The sequence below is a fragment of the Aquarana catesbeiana genome, linkage group LG01, assembly GCF_042186555.1.
Source record: "Aquarana catesbeiana isolate 2022-GZ linkage group LG01, ASM4218655v1, whole genome shotgun sequence".
Taxonomy (NCBI): domain Eukaryota; kingdom Metazoa; phylum Chordata; class Amphibia; order Anura; family Ranidae; genus Aquarana; species Aquarana catesbeiana.
The window spans coordinates 838,808,621-838,826,239 of NC_133324.1; the positions used below are offsets into that span (position 1 = coordinate 838,808,621).

Sequence of the window (17,619 nt, forward strand, 5' to 3'; positions counted from 1 at the left end):
GCAGCGCGACTCGCGCATGCGCAGTAGGGAACCGGGAAGTGAAGCCGCAACGCTTCACTTCCTGATTCCCTCACCTAGGATGGCGGCGGCAGCTGCAGAGAACCGAGCGGGTTCTCGGCGTCACCTGCAGACATCGCTGGACCCTGGGACAGGTAAGTGGCCACTTATTAAAAGTCAGCAGCTGCAGTATTTGTAGCCGCTGGCTTTTAATATTTTTTTTTTTTTGGGCGGTTTAGGTGGACCCCCGCTTTAAGGTCCTGGAGTGGCCAAGCTAGTCTCCAGGAGCTGAAGGTTCGAGTTACCCAACGTCACCCTCAAAACCTGACTTGGAGAGGATCTGCAAAGACTTGGAGAGGAGTGGGACAAAATCCCTCCTGAGATGTGTGCAAACCTGGTGGCCAACTACAAGAAACTTCTGACCTCTGTGATGGCCAACAAAGGTTTTGCCACCAAGTACTAAGTCATGTTTAGCAAAGGGATCAAATACTTATTTCACTCATTAAAATGCAAATCAATTTAGAACTTTCTTGAAATGCATTTTTCTGGATATTTTTGCTGTTATTCTGTCTCTCACTGTTAAAATAAACCTACCATTAAAAATTATAGACTGATAATTTCTTTGTCAGCGGGCAAACGTACAAAATCAGCAGGGGATCAAATACTTTTTTCCTTCACTAACAAAATGTGGAAAAAGTGAAGCACTGTGAATACTTTCATGGATGCACTGTATACCCCAGTGTAAGTTACATTACCTGCTTTGGCTCCACAATGTGAACATGATCCCTCTGTTTTTCCTCGTACAGATACCGCAGCCGAGAAATGATCAGCTCATTCTCCTTCTGCTCTGATCTGGGGCGAATTTTCTAAATCAAAAGATTTACACTTCATTAAAGAAAAAACAAAAACACTCAAAACATAATACACTGCTCAAAAAATGAAAGAAACACTTTGAAAACACATCAGATCTCAATAGGGAAAAATATCATGCTGGATATCTATACTGACATGGACTGGGTAATGTGTTAGGAACTATACCACATCGTTTGAAGGAAATTAATATTATCAACCTACAGAGTGAATTCAAAGACACCCTGAAAATCAAAGTGAAAAAATGATGCAGCAGGTTAGTCCATTTTGCTGAAATTTCATTGCAGCAACTCAAAATAGTACTCAGTAGTTTGTATGGCCCCCACGTGCTTGTATGCATGCCTGACAACGTCGGGGCATGCTCCTAATGAGATGACATATAGTGTCCAGGGGTATTTCCTCCCAGATCTGGACTAGGGCATCACTGAGCTCCTGAACAGACTGTGGTGCAACCTGGCGGCATCGGATGGACCGACAAGGTCGGGAAAAAAAAGCTCAGTGGCCTCGATTTGTAAAACCATTCCTGTTTTGGAGGTCGTCTCATTTTTACCAATCTAGTGCACCTGTTAATTTCATTAACACCAAAAGCATCTGAAACTGATTAACAACCCCCTCTTCTACTTAACTGTCGAGATCAATATCCCAGGAGTTTAATTGACTTGATGCTATACTCCAATTAAAAAGTGTTCCTTTAATTTTTTTGAGCAGTGTATATACTCATACAACAAAAAAATGTTAAAAAAGTAAAATCTGACATTGTCACTGCTGCCACATTCTTCTGAGGGGCGCTGTGATCCTGAATTCCCTTTCTGTTCCTTAGACCCGACTTCATGGATAATCCTTACCAACTACCATCCCCAGTCCAATGAAAACCCCTCAGTGTCTAGTAATGAACTTCCAAAGGACAGGAGAATGGTAATTGGCAGGCTTGGTCCTAAAGTCAAACGACTATTAAAAAAAAAAAATAATAATAATGGTTTCAGAAAGCAGATACAATGAGCCTTCCTAGCTAACAAAGCTACTGGCAGACTTTGAGTTCAAATGGTTTTTAATGCTTTAAAATGCTTACAAATGGAAGCAAGCAACAGTACACCCTGTGGCTCGGGGAGGCCAAATAGGAGACTGCATCATCATAGCATGTGGCGTCATAAGACCCCCATTCGGCTTCCATGCATTATCTTGTGCATAGATATACATTTCATGGCCATCACACACAGTACCTTCATCAGAGACCTCCCAAAGCACAGGTGGCTCCAATCAAACCTGGGCATACCGGAATATCAGGCAGAATCTGGAGATTCAAGAATCGCAGAAAAACACAGGACAAGTTTGTGATGCCATCATTTTTTTTTTCAGGTACCTGAAATGCTGTGCGATTTTGCTGCACGATAAATCGCACTGAAATCACAGAAACACCACAACACGTGAAGCTCGTCGCTCAAAAATTAGTAGGATCTTCTTTTGGGCAACAGCACCGCGGTTGGGGTGCCATTAAGATGTAAAGGCATCACAAGCACATCCTGTGTTTTGGCGTGATTCTGGACACCAGTACAGTGGGGAAAAAAAAAAGGAAAAAAGAAAAAAAAAGCATCCGGAAACGCATTAAAAACACACCAGAATGCATTAAAACTGCGCATGCAGAAATGCATCCAGAACAGATCTGGAGTGAATCCCTAATGGCACCCCAAACGCAGTGCGATTTTGCCACGATCGAGAGACAAAACTAGCTAAAATCGCTGCAAAAATCACAACGCTAAACTCTCCTGGCTCTGTGCTAATATTTGGTACAAGAGCTTCTTTGGAGCATTTTTGGAGCTGAAGGAGGCCAAGGAATGGTGCCGCTCCAAAAATGCGCCACAAAAAAAAAAAAATGAAAGAAACTGCGGTGCAGCAGCTGTCACGGCACTACGCTTTGGTGTGAATGAAGCCTTAGGCTAAAGGCCATGGCAGAATGGCAATTTTGGAACAGTGATTAGTCATTTCTAAGAACTGCTAATGACAGTGATTTGGAGCTATAAAGTATTTGCTATAGTCAGCTGGTGATTTATTCCTATGAAGCACAGGTCAAACTCATTGGGAAAAAAAAAAAAAAAACACAAAACACGCTTCAACAAAATTGTGAAAGATCAATACAGAAGCACTACGGTATAAGGAGACGCTATATTACATTAGTCCACAAGATGGCAGCAAAGTAAGAAAGAACGGTGGTGTGAATGGCATATGAGAATTTCATACAGAGATGTGATAAGGAGCGGTTATGTATATAAGACTTCTAGAATACATATTCACATTCTAGGATAGAGTTTCAGGTCCTGACCGATACACTGCACACTCCTGTGCTAGAGCAACCCAATATATCTTATCAGCTAAACTACTACAATTACAGTAATAGTAACAAGATCGCTGAAGCCAAGCAAAAGCCAACCTACCTACTGTTTGCAGGGAACAATTAAAGACGCTTGGCTCCTGCTGACCGAGGCTGGGTTCTCATGACAGATAAAAGTGACCGGCTCTCAATGGAGCCGGTTCACACAGATCCAGGGTGGCCACGGTCCGGATTGCAGAAGGGTCCTGTGCCTCTTTGGGTCCTGTTCAGGTGCGAATTCAGGCAAAAATTCAGATCTGAAGCGCACCTGAAATCAGTCTACAGAAACGCATCCGGCCCCATGCTGTGACCTGCAGCCACACATATGTGAACCCGGCCTGACATGTCGCTGAAATAAACTAAGGGGTGGGGACACCTAGTGACATCATTGATCATACATGGACAGGTCCACATTAGGCCAATGATGTCATAAGAGGGCAGGTCACCCAGTGGCTGTCACTATCCTCACTGGTTATTAGGGGCGCCAGCAGATACAAAAGAAAAAGAAGAGTACAAATGGACTCCAGGGTTAAACAAATGACTACACAATGGAATGAATTCCAGCAGACGCCTTTACCACGTAATAAGCGTTTACTTACCTACTAAAATATTCCGATTCCTCAAAACAGGAAGAGCAGGGACTGGTAGAACAGATTTATGGTGCACAGAAGCTGGATACTTTGTTCGCTCACAAGTATGAACGTCACACAGACTTGGCTTTCATTTGAATAGTTGAAGCACTATCTCACTCCTGGAGTTCACAAGTCCAAGTGGGATGGACAGCAGGGTTACATAGACTTCTACAGGGAAGAGTCTGCCTGATCTTTGTACTCTGATGCTGGGCACATCTAAAGCCAAAAACCTTTTCTTCTCAAGTAGACTAATGGAAAGATAGAACCTCGATCAGCCTTTTATTACTGTCTGCGTCTATTCTAGGGTTTTTCGAACTTCCTGTCTGGTAAAAACATTTTTTTTTTTTTTATAAACTTAAATAGGAACTTCAGTCCCTGTAAAGCTGGCCCCGCCCCATCACTGGCACCACCATATCTGAAGGTCCGGTGCATGCCCAGATATGCCAAAGGGCTCTAATAAGCCTTGGGGACTGCCAGAGACCTGTGATGCATCTGTTCACGATTTTCCCAATGCATATGCAGTCAAGCAGCTATAGAGGAGCCCCATAACTAAGTATGTATTTGCACATGCGCGTGGAACACCGATGCAAGCGCAGATATGCCGAAGGTCTCTGCCGGGTCCAGAAAGCAGGGCCGACCTATTCAGCACATATGTAGAATTGAGTGCAACACCACTTTCATCAAGAAGGGCAAGAAGGGAGAAAGTGCTGCACTGCAGCACAAAAAAAAAAAAAAAAGAAAAAAGCACTTAGGAAAATGTTATTTAATTGTGGGAGAGGGAGGGGGCTGTAGTCTGTTCAACAAAGCTGTTTTTTTTTGGGGGGGGGGGGGGGGGGGGAGCTTGCTCGACAGTGGCTGTGAAAGCCAGGAGTGATGACATCACCCATTAGCTCCCATGGTGCAGCCATTGTTGGTGGTCCCTCCTCTCCCTTGCAGCCACTGCTGGATGACCCAGGGAAGCCGAATCACATGACCGGACTGAAAATAGGTACGTATATACATTAGTCTTACATAGGTTAGTTAGTATAGGTGTCATGAGGATGTAGGGAGCATTCTACTTAAAGTAGACATTTTTTTTTGTTTTGGACAGAGTGGAGAGGGATTAGAACTCAGGATTTCATTGGTGTCTGTGCACCCGTTAAGGAAATTCACCCTCTAGATTTGTCCTGCTTTTCATGGTCATTGAAAGTGAAAGTAGCCAAAATCCCAAAATTTGGGCTGAACCCAGAAAAGTAATAGAGGGGAAATCTTCCAATCAATACACTAGTTCTTATGACCTGGGGGTCCCCCAAGGAATTCCCTTAATTTGCATTTCCTGTTTGGCTATGGGACAGGAAGTTAACCACTTCAGCTCCGGGAAGTTTATCCTCCTTCATGACCAGGCCATTTTTTGGGATACGGCACTGCATTACTTTAACTGGCAATTGAGCGGTCATGTAACGCTGTACCCAAATAAAAAGGACTTTTTTCCCACAAATAGAGCTTTTTGGTGGTATTTGATCACGTCTGCGGTTTTTATTTTTTGCGCTATAAAACAAAAAAAGACCAACAATTTTTTTTAAAAAGCAGCAATATTTTTTACTTTCTGCTATAAAACATACCCAATAAATAAAAAAAAACTAAATTTCTTCATCAATTTAGGCCAATATGTATTCTGATACATATTTTTGTTTAAAAAAAATCCCAATAAGAGTATATTGATTGGTTTGTGCAAAAAAGTTATAGCGTGTACAAACTATGGGATATATTTCTGGAATTTTTTTTTTTACTATAGTAATGGCGGCGATCAACGACTTATAGCGGGACTGCGATATTGCGGTGGACAAATCAAACACCTGACACTTTTTAGGGATCAGTGACACTAATACAGTGATCAGGGCCAAAAAATATGCACTTTTACTGTACTAATGACACTGGCTGGGAATGGGGTTAACATCAGGGGCAAACAAAGGGTTAAAGGTGTTCCTAGAGATCTGTGTGGGGGGTGCTTGTACTGTGGGAAAGCAGAGAGTCGTGTTTCTGCTTAGCAGAAACACAAGATCACTGCCTTCCCTTGTCTACATGTGCAGAATGTCATTCTGCCTGAGCCTGCTACAATCAGCGGGTCCTGGCAGACATTGCGTCCGTTGGACCCACTGATTGGCTCCCGCGGTGTCCAATCACAGCAGAAGCGAGTCGCCGGGGGCACGTGTGCGCACCCCCAGACCTGGAAATGCAGAATCATGTACCCGTGCACAATTTTGCACAGAGAAGCTGCCCTGCTGTAGTAAATATGCATGGGGCAGTCCGCATCCGGTTAAGGAAAATCTCCAAAACATGACACAGACAGCGAAAAATAAAAATAAAAATGTGACAGGGGTTATAACCCTCCCTTACTCTATCCAAAATTTAGAGTTAACTCAAATAGTGAGTGAAATATGAATAAACAAAAATGAATGATAATAGGAAGACCACAGCTGCTGCACAAAGGTGCTACAACCTTAAAGCAATGAAAAATATATAAAACAGCGCTAGCAGCCTATATCAAGCAATATACATCCTAATAAACAGTGCCTAATGTATCAATGTTAAGAGAAAACAAAAACATAAAAAAATGCTCAGGTGCTTCAGTGAAAAGTGCAACGGTGCTCCAAAACTTTTGAATCGGTGAAGCGGCTCCTCCTTTAGTGTCCCCACTCACCAAAAATATTGGATCCTCAGCTTCGCAGTCTGGGATCAAAAAGGCATTGATCAAATGATCTGGGGATATGCTGGCTGGTTCCTCAGTAAAATTTAGCAGGGAGACATTTTTAAGACAGGAAGGATATACCACACTCCATAGATGGGGAAACAGAGAGAGAACTCATAGTGAAAGTTAAGAGCCCTTTCACACGGGCCGGATCCTGTTTTGCTCAGCAGAGCATCTGTCCGCTGATCCTGAGAGATGCAGCCAGATGACAGGTCTGTGTCCGCTTTTGTAGAGCAGACACAGACACAGCCCCCTCTGCTCTATGGGAAGCCAGATATAAACAGACCAGCTGTCTGTTTACACCCGACGGCCCTCTGATCCTTTTCTGTGGTTTGTTTTTGCTGGGTCAGACCCGGAGGGTGTAAAACGGACACACATTCATTTACATCTGACTGAAACACAAACAGCCAGACCTGTTTGGATCTCTCGTGTGAAAGAGGGCAAAATGCAGAGAGGTGTTTGAATTACCCACCAGTCTCTGCTCAAAAGGAAATTCTGCAGAAAAAAACAGTCCACTGCCAACTTCCCTGAAACTCTCCTTGGTTAACAGACAGAGATTGGCTCCAATTATCCAAAAGTTTTAAAAAAAGTTAGTAAAAGTTAATTAATTTAATGCAAAACAGACTACAAAGATTCTATAATAATGGTATACATATTATGAAGGATCAACTGCAAATGGGCCTATAACCACAAGAAATGCAAAAGTAACTAAGACTTAACATTGTATAGCATTACAATACAAACAATATTCTATATCGCCAGATTAGGAATTTAAATACAAGTTGCATGTGCACACTAATCCACAGTTCCTTCAACAAACAGTCTGAAACATTCCAATGCTTCTGTTGAGATTTGTTGCATTTTTTTTATTCTCTGTAAAAAGGTCACATTTTTCAACTTGGAGGCTTACCTGTATTTCTTCAAACACAGAGGCCTGCTCCTGGTTATTTAATTTTGTAATGTGCTTTTGTAATTCAAGTTTGGTTTTAGATGGCGGCAGACCTAAGAAATAGAAATCAATAACAAATGTCACCTATGATGACCAGCCTGGACACGTTTGATCATGTAATAACATACGGGTTTTCAAGAACAGCACACCTTACTACTGTCCAAAAATGCCTAACCTATCCATCTTATGGTCCAAAACAATGTCTTTGTAAAACCCACAAAATCTTTAAGAACACCATCAAATGTTACTTCGTAGAAATCTGTCCAAGACAAAGTGTGCAACAGATTCCCCCCCCCCCCCCATTTAAATAATTTTATTCACAAATGTTTCATGCAAAGCTTGTATATGATAAATACAAGGTCTAAGTCTTAAACATATTGCAGAGCCCTAAAGGCTACACACCTATGCAATATCTGCAGAAGAAGACAGGCGTTTCTTGAAACAACCAGGTATATACAATTACTACTGTATACAAGAGAAGACACGAGCACTCTGCACTGCACCTGCTAGATCCAGAGGAAAGATCTCATACAATCTAAATTGAATGCTGTATGGGGGATTAATATTGACTTTAAATAATCAGTAAGAGAACCAAAAAAAATAGGATTTTTATAACAGCTTATCTATAAAATCCTTTTCTTGGAGTACATCATGGGACACAGAGCCTTAAGTAATTACTTAATGGGTTATAGGCCACCTTCAGGTGTTGACACTGGTATACCCAATACAGGAAGTTCACTCCCTATATAACCTCTCCTTCTTCCAGGAGCACATCAGTTTTTATAGCAAAGCAATATACTTAAATCCCCAAAGAGGGGAGGGACCTCTGTGTCCCATGATGTACTCCAAGAAAAGGATTTTACAGGTAAGCTGTAATAAAAATCCTATTTTCTTTATCGTACATCATGGGACACAGATCCTTAAGTAATTACTTAATGGGATGTCCCATAGCAATGCTACTTGAGGGGAGGGAGACAACCCAGAGGGTACCCCCAGACTTGAGGACTTATACTGCTGCCTGCAGCACACTGCGTCTGAAGGTGATATCCTCATACCTCCTGATAAAATTTTGAGAATGTATGCACTGAAGACCAAGTTGTGGCCTTGCAGATCTGAGCCATGGAGGCCTGATGACGCACTGCCCAAGAAGCACTAACCGCCCTGGTAGAGTGCGCTTTGACTTGAAAAGGGGGAATCTTACCCCTTAAATCATAAGTTTGAATTATAACTTGCCAAATCCACTTAGCGACAGTGGATTTTGACACTGCCTGTCCTTTCTTAGGAGCCTCTGTCAGAATAAATAAGACATCAGTCTTCTGAATCTGAGCAGTTGCCTTTAAATAGATTCTCACTGCTCTCACCACATCACGACAATGTAGTGACTTTTCTTCCCTGGAACATGGTTTTGGAAAAAACGATGGCAGGACAATATCTTGGTTCAGGTGACAACCTGAAACCACTTTTGGCAAAAAGTCTGGACGAGGGCGTACCACCACTCTGTCCTCATGAAAAATCAAGTATGGCTCTTTACAAGAAAGAGCAGCCAATTCCAAAACCCTCCTTGCTGAGGATATAGCAACCAAAAATACCAACTTCCTTGTCAAAAGGACTAAGGGAATATGTTGTATCGGTTCAAATGACTTTTTGTAACACAGAAAAAACTAATTAAGTACCAAGGGTTCAAGGGAGGTTTGACGGGCGGATTAAGCCGCATCACCCCTTGCATAAAACCTCGGACTAAAGAAGGTGTAGCAAGCAGTCTTTGAAATAAGACTGATAAAGTTGAGACTTGGCCTTTAATAGTACTCAAGGCCAATTTCATTTCTACCCCTAATTGTAGAAAGGCAAGAATACTGCCTATGATATATCTCCGAGGGTGCCAACCCTTGAATTCACACCAGGAAACATAAGCCCTCCAGACTCTATAATATATAGTTCTGGAAGCTGGCTTCCTTGCATTAAATCAGGGTAGCGATAACTGACACGGAGAGCCCACGTTTCTTCAGAATGTGGGTTTCAATAGCCAAGCCATTAAATTTGGAGACCGTAAGGTAGGATGGAATATCGGTTCCTGTGAGAGCAGATCTGGCCGTAGTGGGAGGGACCATGGGCCCTCCACTGCCATCTTTACGATTTCTGCATACCATGACCTTCTGGGTCATGCTGGTGCCATCAGAATTACTGGCTTTCTTTCCAGCTTGATCCTGCAAAGAAGTCGAGGCAGCAACTGAATAGGGGGGAATGCATAGATCAGTGAGAACTGATCCCACTGGGTCACCAATGCATCTGTTCCGCATGCAAGTGGATCCCTTGTTCTGGCCACAAAGTTGGCTAGTTGAACCTGGACGCTAGAAGATCTACGCCTGGAGTCCCCCATCTTTGGCAAACAGCCCGAAATATGTCGGGGTGAAGAGACCACTCCCCCCGGGAATAACTGCTGGCGACTTAAGTAGTCCGCCTGCCATTTCTCTACTCCCGGAATGAAAACTGCCGATAGGCACGGAACATTCCTTTCTGCCCAAATTAGAATATGGTTCACCTCTCTCTGCGCTGAGAGACTCTTGGTGCCCCCTTGGTAATTGATATAGGCCACAGCTGTGGCATTGTCGGATTGGATCCCGACAGGACAATCCCGTAAACCAGAAAGTCCAGGCTTTTAGAGCCAGACGCACTGCCCGAATCTCTAGGATATTGATGGGCAAGATTCTTTCGGCTCTTGACCACTGTCCCTGGACAGTTGTCTTTTCTAGTACTGCTCCCCAGCCTGAAAGGCTGGCATCTGTCGTTACCACTTTCCAGATAACTGGTCTGAAGGATTTTCCTTTCAGCAGATTCTGAGTTAGTAATTACCAATTGAGGCTTTGTGACACCCTTGGGGACAGCCACATTGGCAAATCTAAAACTTGAATCTTTTGTTCCAAGCGGACAGAATACTGTTTTGCAACAGTCTTGAATGAAACTGGGCATAGGGAACGGCTTTGAATGAAGCCACCATAGTTCCTAGTAACCTCATGCAAAGGCGAATAGAGGGATCGCCTTTTGACCTGACCATCCTCACCAGCTCTCTTATGGAGTTGATCTTTGCCTGAGGCAAGAACACCTTTTCCTGGACTGTGTCTATGATCAGACCCAAGTACTCCAGTCTTTAGCGGTATTAAGGAAGATTTCTCTAGGTTGAAAATCCAACACAAACTTTCCAGGTAACTGGTTGTAATGCGTATGCTTTGCTCCAAACGAGCCACCGACTGGTCTATTAGCAATAGGATCATCTAGGTACGCTACGACTGTTATGCCCTGTGCCCTTAATCTGGCTAGAGGTGGGGCCAGCACCTTTGTGAACACCCGGATGCTGTGGCTAGCCCGAAGGGCAGGGCTACAAACTGGAAATGCTGCTGTTCTAATTCGAACAGCAGAAACTTTTGTGAGCGGGAAATATAGGGACATGCAGATATGCATCCCTGATGTCGATTCATGCCAGAAGTTCTCCTCCTAGAAGGATAGAAACTACTGAACTGATCGTCTCCATATGAAAGGAGCGGATCTTCAGGAACTGATTTCGATTTTTTAGATCTAGAATGGGTCTGACATCTCCATTTGGTTTTGGTACCATAAAAAGATTTGAATAAAACCCCAGACCTTGCTCTTTTGTGGGGATCTGTATGTTCATCCCTTGAGATATTAAATCGGTCTAGTGCCTGAAACAGAGATCGTCTTTTCTCTGGATCTTTGGGAACGCTTGACCTCAGGAAACGAGACGGTGGAAAGTCCCGAAATTCCAGCTTGTACCCCAGCGTACCCCGTGGAGGTGACCCATCTGTCCTGAATTTCCTCTTGCTAGATTTCTGAAAACTACAGAAGTCTTCCCCCCACCTTGGTGAGGGGGGGTTGACTCTTCATGATGAGGCTTTAGGATTCTGCTTTGCAGGTTTCCGACCCCAGAACTTCTTTTGAGCCTGGGTCTGACCCTGAGGTTTTCCTCTAGAGTCTGACGACGGAGGCCGTCGCCACTGCCTAGAGGCAGAACTCCTTGGAGCAGGGGAAAGAGCCCGTTTAAATGAAGGGCGTTTATACTTTCTTTTGACTGGTAAAAGAGTACTTTTCCCACTAGAAATTGTTTGGATATATTTGTCCAAATAGTCGCTCCCCATGAAAAGGGAACCCAGTTAGGAGGGTTTTACATGGTGCTTCGACTGACCAATTTTTTAACCACAGGATTCTACACATATATACAAGCATAAGCGTAAGGCGAGACGCCTGGTGAAAAGAATCTTTAATGGCATCTATGGCAAAGCATAATGCTTTTGGTAGTTCAGCCAATTCCCGGGCTTGTTGCCCAGGAACCTCTTTAAGGGCCTGTCTAAATTGGTCCTTTATGGATTGACAGACACCTATTGCAGCGACTGCAGGCTGAGTAACGGCACCTGCCAAGGAAAAAGTAGATTTTAACAGGGATTCCAACTTCTTATCTGTTGGATTCTAAAGCATTTGTGCATTGTCTACAAGACAAGCTAGGCTTTTATTCACACTGGAAATCGCAGTGTCAACTGCTGGTACTTTCCATCTCTTGGTGAATTTCTCCTCCATGGGATAGAGAACTGAAAATCTCTTAGGACGGGAGAAAATGCTTATCCGGGTGATGCCATTAAGCAAAAACAAGCTGTTCTAGTAATGCATGGACATGAAACTCATGCAAAGGCTAAGAAGGTTTTAAGGAACCCAAGGAAGAAACTGAGCATTCAGGAGACTCCGTTAGGGGCAACATGAAAGTGGAACGAACCATCTCCGTAAGAGTTTGTATCAGCAATTTCTCAGATTGTGAGGCTGAAAAAGGTTCATCTACCGTTGTTTCCTCTACAGTGGAATCATCGGTTTGTTTTTCCTCCTGTTTTTCCACCTCATCCTGAGCCCACTGTTCCCCTTGTAAAGGTTCTGAAGTGGGGGGGGGATCTAGCACGCTTCCTATCCATTTGAATGGAGGATGCGATTAAAGCCGCTAATCTTCCTTCCAGACCCTGCAGGGTGGATGAAAGGACATCTTCAGTCATGTATACAGGGGCTGAGATGTAAGAAGCAGTTGCACCATCAATTTGTTCCAATGGCTCACCCTGGATTGCCATAACTGGTAATTCAGGCGATGATGACAGCTTGGAAATGCGACTCGAGATCCTAGCGCCTGAGGGTGAAACCTTTAGTACTTTTTTGGTCTTTGTGGTGTCTTTTTTGGTAGGCATAGTCCTAAGCACAAAAACAGAGGCACTATACCATTTGCACTTAATCGCTGAAAATAGTCATGACAAATAAAGCCGCTATAAAGTTCAGCCTAGTGCTGGGAAAAAAAGCGTCCTTCCTGTATCAGGAATGCCAGCTTGCAACCCAAAGCTCCTGTGTCCCTGTGTGCAGGCTGCTTGTTTCCTCGTCAGCCGAGGAGAGACTGTCACAGCTGTAGTTTTATCTGTTTTTGCCTGCCGTGCTTCCTCGTGGACATTCACGGCACCGTGCTTAGGCCATGCCCCCTCCGAAAAAAAATTCCGCCCCTCTTCTCATTTAAAAATGTTCCCGCTTTCGGGTCTAGAGACCCAACACGATTGGGGGGGGGGGGGGGGGGGGGGGGGGGGGAGAGACCTGTTTAGCAGCAGGCACACAACAATAGTAACAGCAGTCAACAGTAACAATATTAGCAGTACCAGCAGGGGGGGGGAATGTAAAAGGGGTACACCACTGATGTTCCCCTAACTCTCTGGTCCCTTCAGGGTGGAGAAAGAAAACATTTGGCAGATTTCTTTTACCTGAGAGGAATCCCCCTGCACACGCTGCTGTGGCCACACACAGACTGACTGAACTTTACAGTGAAGACAACAGAGTAAGGTATATGCATAGACTCCTTCTAGTGGAGAATTAAGGCATTACAACATTTTTTCCCTAATAGAAGAATACATAGGTGTTTTTAGTACCTACGTTTCTTCCCTTACCTTATCCCTGCCGCAGGATTTGCTGAATTAACAGACAATCCAACCTTCACCCATCATGGCGGGCTGCGTTTAGCAAACCTTCAAGGACCGGGTCCCTAGATATCGGGGTTCCAACTCCCTTGGACCTGTAAAGCACCCTACCAGGAAAGCTTTAGGTAATGTAGCAAGACCTAAGTCCTGGGTTCCCGGGGTCCAGGCCTACAAAGAGAGGAGTTACAGGCAAAAACCTCGTGCTTCGGATACGAGGCCCCAGGTACCATCCACTTAGGCCTTAGTGGCCTGTGGATGGATTTGGTCTATGGAGGCTATTTAAATCCAGCATGGATCCCTCTTGGAGCTCCTCAGAGCACATCTTCACTCGTGACCAACACCTTAGACACTGGCGAAAAAACTGATGTGCTCCTGGAAGGAGGAAGGGTTATATAGGAAGTGAACTTCCTGGATTGGGTATACCAGTGTCCATCACTTGAAGGTGGCCTATAACCATTTAAGTAATTACTTAAGGCTCTGTGTCCCATGATGTACGATAAATAAATATGTACACAAAAATGAAGAAACCATTCTGACAGCTCAAGTCTCTCGTGAGGGCTTACTGGCTTGGAATCCTGCCCTGGCTTCACAGCACTCCCGTCAGCGGCTCTTGTGTGAACTGGATTAAGAACGGATGACTTTACATGGAGCTGGTTGTAATGCTTAAACACCAGTGATGTCGGTGAGTGCATAAGCTTTGCATTTTAACTTTTTCTACCAATAAAACCCACTACATTTTAGCAGCTTGGTGCCTCTCCCCCCCCCCCCCTATCCCTTTTCTCTATACACGAGTACTATCATTTTTCATTCTGTAACAGAAATGGATAACCTAATCACGTTTACTTCACAACTAGAAAATGTAACGAAGTTAGGAAAAAAAAACCCTGGAAAACATCAAAGAAGATTGGCAGTCTCATAGTATACGGTAGCCTCATAGTGTATGCCAAAGCCATGGTTAATACATCAGGTTTAATGAGCATAATACATTATTGGAGTGTGCATTAAGCATTAAGAACTATGCTCTCACCCTCTATCTTCTCACAGAGTTTGTGCATGCATTGCATGGGGCATCCATCACACAGCGATGTTTGAGTCTTTGAGGTTTGGTGCACAGCAGCTACACTGAATGCTTGCTTCAGAGTCAACATAATCTCATCTACCTACAGAAACAAGAGTGTTAGTCACCAAAAAGGTCAACAAAATGGGATAGCAAAAATAGAATTTTTGTACTCACTGCAAAATGCTTTTCTTTGACTTCCATTGAGGGACACTGGAAGTCTTTCACCTTTGGTATATACTGCCACCCACAGGATGACCGGACACTGGCAAATAAAGTAACAGTAGACCAACCCAGGATATCCCCTCCTACTACCAGCATACCTCAGTTTTGTAGCAATATTATACCAAGATCATGATCATAAAAACAGAGCAGTGGGTCTATGTCTTACTGTAGATAGTATTAAGAAACAAAAACTGTTCCAAATCTATCAAAAGCCAGGTTTGTGCCCTTCCTATCCTGATTTTAGAGTTTGTGGCCTCCCGCTCCTTGATAAAGACCTTTGTGCAGAAGGTCTCATGTAGCTCCCCTGTGCGATTCCTCATAACACTGAGGGATCCGAATCAGTTAAAAAAACTGCATCAAAAACATATTTGAACCCAAAAAAGACACAATCCTCTCTCTACTCTCTCCCAAAAGGTGGGATTCTTTGTAGTCATCGCATCTGTGAGGTGAGTGGTCACATTATCCTGCAATGGACCCCTTCTGTTTTTTCAATGGGAAAGGGTAGTGTAGTGTTGAGGCCAAGACTTCCTTCTTGCCTAGCGTAGTTTCTACCTTTCAGCTAAACCAGGACATAGTTCTATTCGTCTGAATGGTTCCAGTTCACCCGAGCAACTTTTCCTCCATTGTCTGGATGAGGTTCTGGCTGCTGAGAGCAACTCTAAGCTAATGCTTATTTAAGAAGATTTGCCTTTTATTATCCCCAATGGACACCAGAAGGCTCCTCACTCCACCTTTTCTAGGTGGCTCAGGCAAACCATCTTTCAAGCCTCTGACCTTAAGGATTGGTTTCTTCCCTTTCCTGTCACTGTACACTCTACTAGATCTGTAAGCTGTTCTTGGACTATTCCATATCAAGCATCTGTTTCCCAGATTTGCAAGGCTGCAACCTGGTCTTCTGTTCACCCATCCTCTATCTGGTGAAAGTTATGGCCTCATCTGAACCCAGCTTCGGATGTAGGCAGCTCTTTGAGCTGCTGGCAGCCCCAATATTGTGTTTCCTTGGGCCTGTGAGTGTTCTTTTTATCTTTGCAGTGTTGTCCACCGCTCAGTTGGACGTCCCAAAAATTAAGTACTCCCAGCATCCCTCAATGGACAAGACAGAAAAGGGCACGGTTTATAATGACTCTGTTGCTAAACGTACTACTACCTACTACTACTACTACTACATATAAATACCTACTTTCCAAATACTTATGCCACTAATCGCTAGTCGAGGTCTATGCAGAGACACTGCAGGGAGCATCAATCTCGAGTCCCCAGTTTATCTCAGTGGTTCCACCTGCTGAACCCCACATCGCTACATTACTGTCTCCTGTTGTAACATGGCGATTGGAGGGAGGAACCACAGAAGGCAGGCAACATTCTAATTGAATCCAAGGGGCTCAGGGAGCTGGCAGTTTTGCCTTCCCCCAAAGAGAATTTCACGCAAGAAATTGGTAGAGGATATGTGTGAGGATAATGTTTGAGCAGAGCTCCCATCACCACAAATCCATGCCCCACTCCTTACTTCCCTATAGGCCTTTCTAGCTGTATTGATAGTAATGACTGGCAAAGAGCTATATACAGGTAGTTTTACATATGCCATCTACAGTGTAGTTTTGGTGTGAGCAAACATATAATGTAAACCCTTGGTGCTTCGGAAATAAGTGGGGACATTCGTTGTCTGGTCATGTGCTTGCACCACCCCATAGGCAAAAACATGCACACTAAAAAGGTGAAATAAAGCATGTGTGCTTTATAGAAAACAATTAAAAAAGACAGTAGTTCAAAAGGAAAATGCAGTCAGATTAAGCCTGGAATCTAACACCTATGGGAAATTTATGGCAAAATACTTGGCCAATTGGACCTTGACATTTTTTTTTTTTTTTTTTTTTTTTTTTTTAGGCAGGACATAGATGATGCAATTTTAGAAAATCGCTTGATTCCCTTATCGACACAGCCAGTGTTGAGGAGGAAAACCCTCCCGCTGAGCTATGGTTTTCTCCCAGCAAGGGGGGTGCCCTGCTAGGAAAACACAGTGGTTACTGCTAGCAGCTACAGCGGCTGGCAATAATCACAAGCAAAAATTGGACATTCTGGTTGTACCCAAGTCCATTGATGGATGACTTGGGTACAATCAGCCTGCCCATAGATGGTTCGATCCTCGACCTTGGAGAACTGGACGAGATTCGAACACTCTGTGGCTGGCTTAGCCCTCCGAATATTGGGTAAAGTAAAAAAAAAAATATATGGACACTTCTATATGCCCTCTTGATTAAATCATGACTATCCAAGGATTACATTATAAGAAATGCATGTATTAAAATACATACCAATGCTTCATTTGTGCATTGAAACACATAGCACACGAAGTGACAACCTCCATTTTTTATAGGCTCTCTGCAGATGAAACCAAAGTGATCCACGTGCTGTATTCCCTGAACAGAAACAAGAATTCAAAGCATGATAGCAGAAAACACGTACACAGCAAAACTGAGCATTGTATGTAATACAGTGGAACCTCGGATTGCGAGTAACATGGTTAAGGAGCGTTTCGCAATACGAGCACTGTATTTTTAAAAATTGTAACTCGGTTTGCGAGTGTTGTCTCGCAACACGAGCACGATTCAGGCCAAAGTGGTGTGCAGTACCGATTTTGGCCTGAGTTGGGGGGGGCGCCGGAGCTGAGCAGAGCCGAACGTTGCGATCGGCGCTGTTCAGAAATGCACGGAAAGGCTGTGCTGTCCTCGGCAAATCTCGGGTAGGAAGTCTTTCCGAGGTCAGCCGAAGTGTGCTCGGGCCTTTTCGGCCGTTTCCG

General features: G+C 43.8%; 1 protein-coding gene across 7 annotated transcripts in view; it reads right to left on the reverse strand.

Annotated features, from left to right (window-relative positions):
- The window catches only part of TBC1D1 (TBC1 domain family member 1), a 373,516-nt gene that overhangs the window by 141,572 nt on the left and 214,325 nt on the right, over window positions 1–17,619 (reverse strand). For all 7 annotated transcript variants that reach the window (XM_073608893.1, XM_073608877.1, XM_073608932.1 and 4 more), the window contains 4 exons: window positions 17,135–17,239; window positions 14,568–14,700; window positions 7,503–7,594; window positions 753–863 (listed from right to left, as the gene is read on the reverse strand). In XM_073608893.1, the coding sequence (XP_073464994.1) occupies window positions 753–863; window positions 7,503–7,594; window positions 14,568–14,700; window positions 17,135–17,239 (441 nt within the window). The remainder of the gene's footprint in view (window positions 1–752; window positions 864–7,502; window positions 7,595–14,567; window positions 14,701–17,134; window positions 17,240–17,619) is intronic.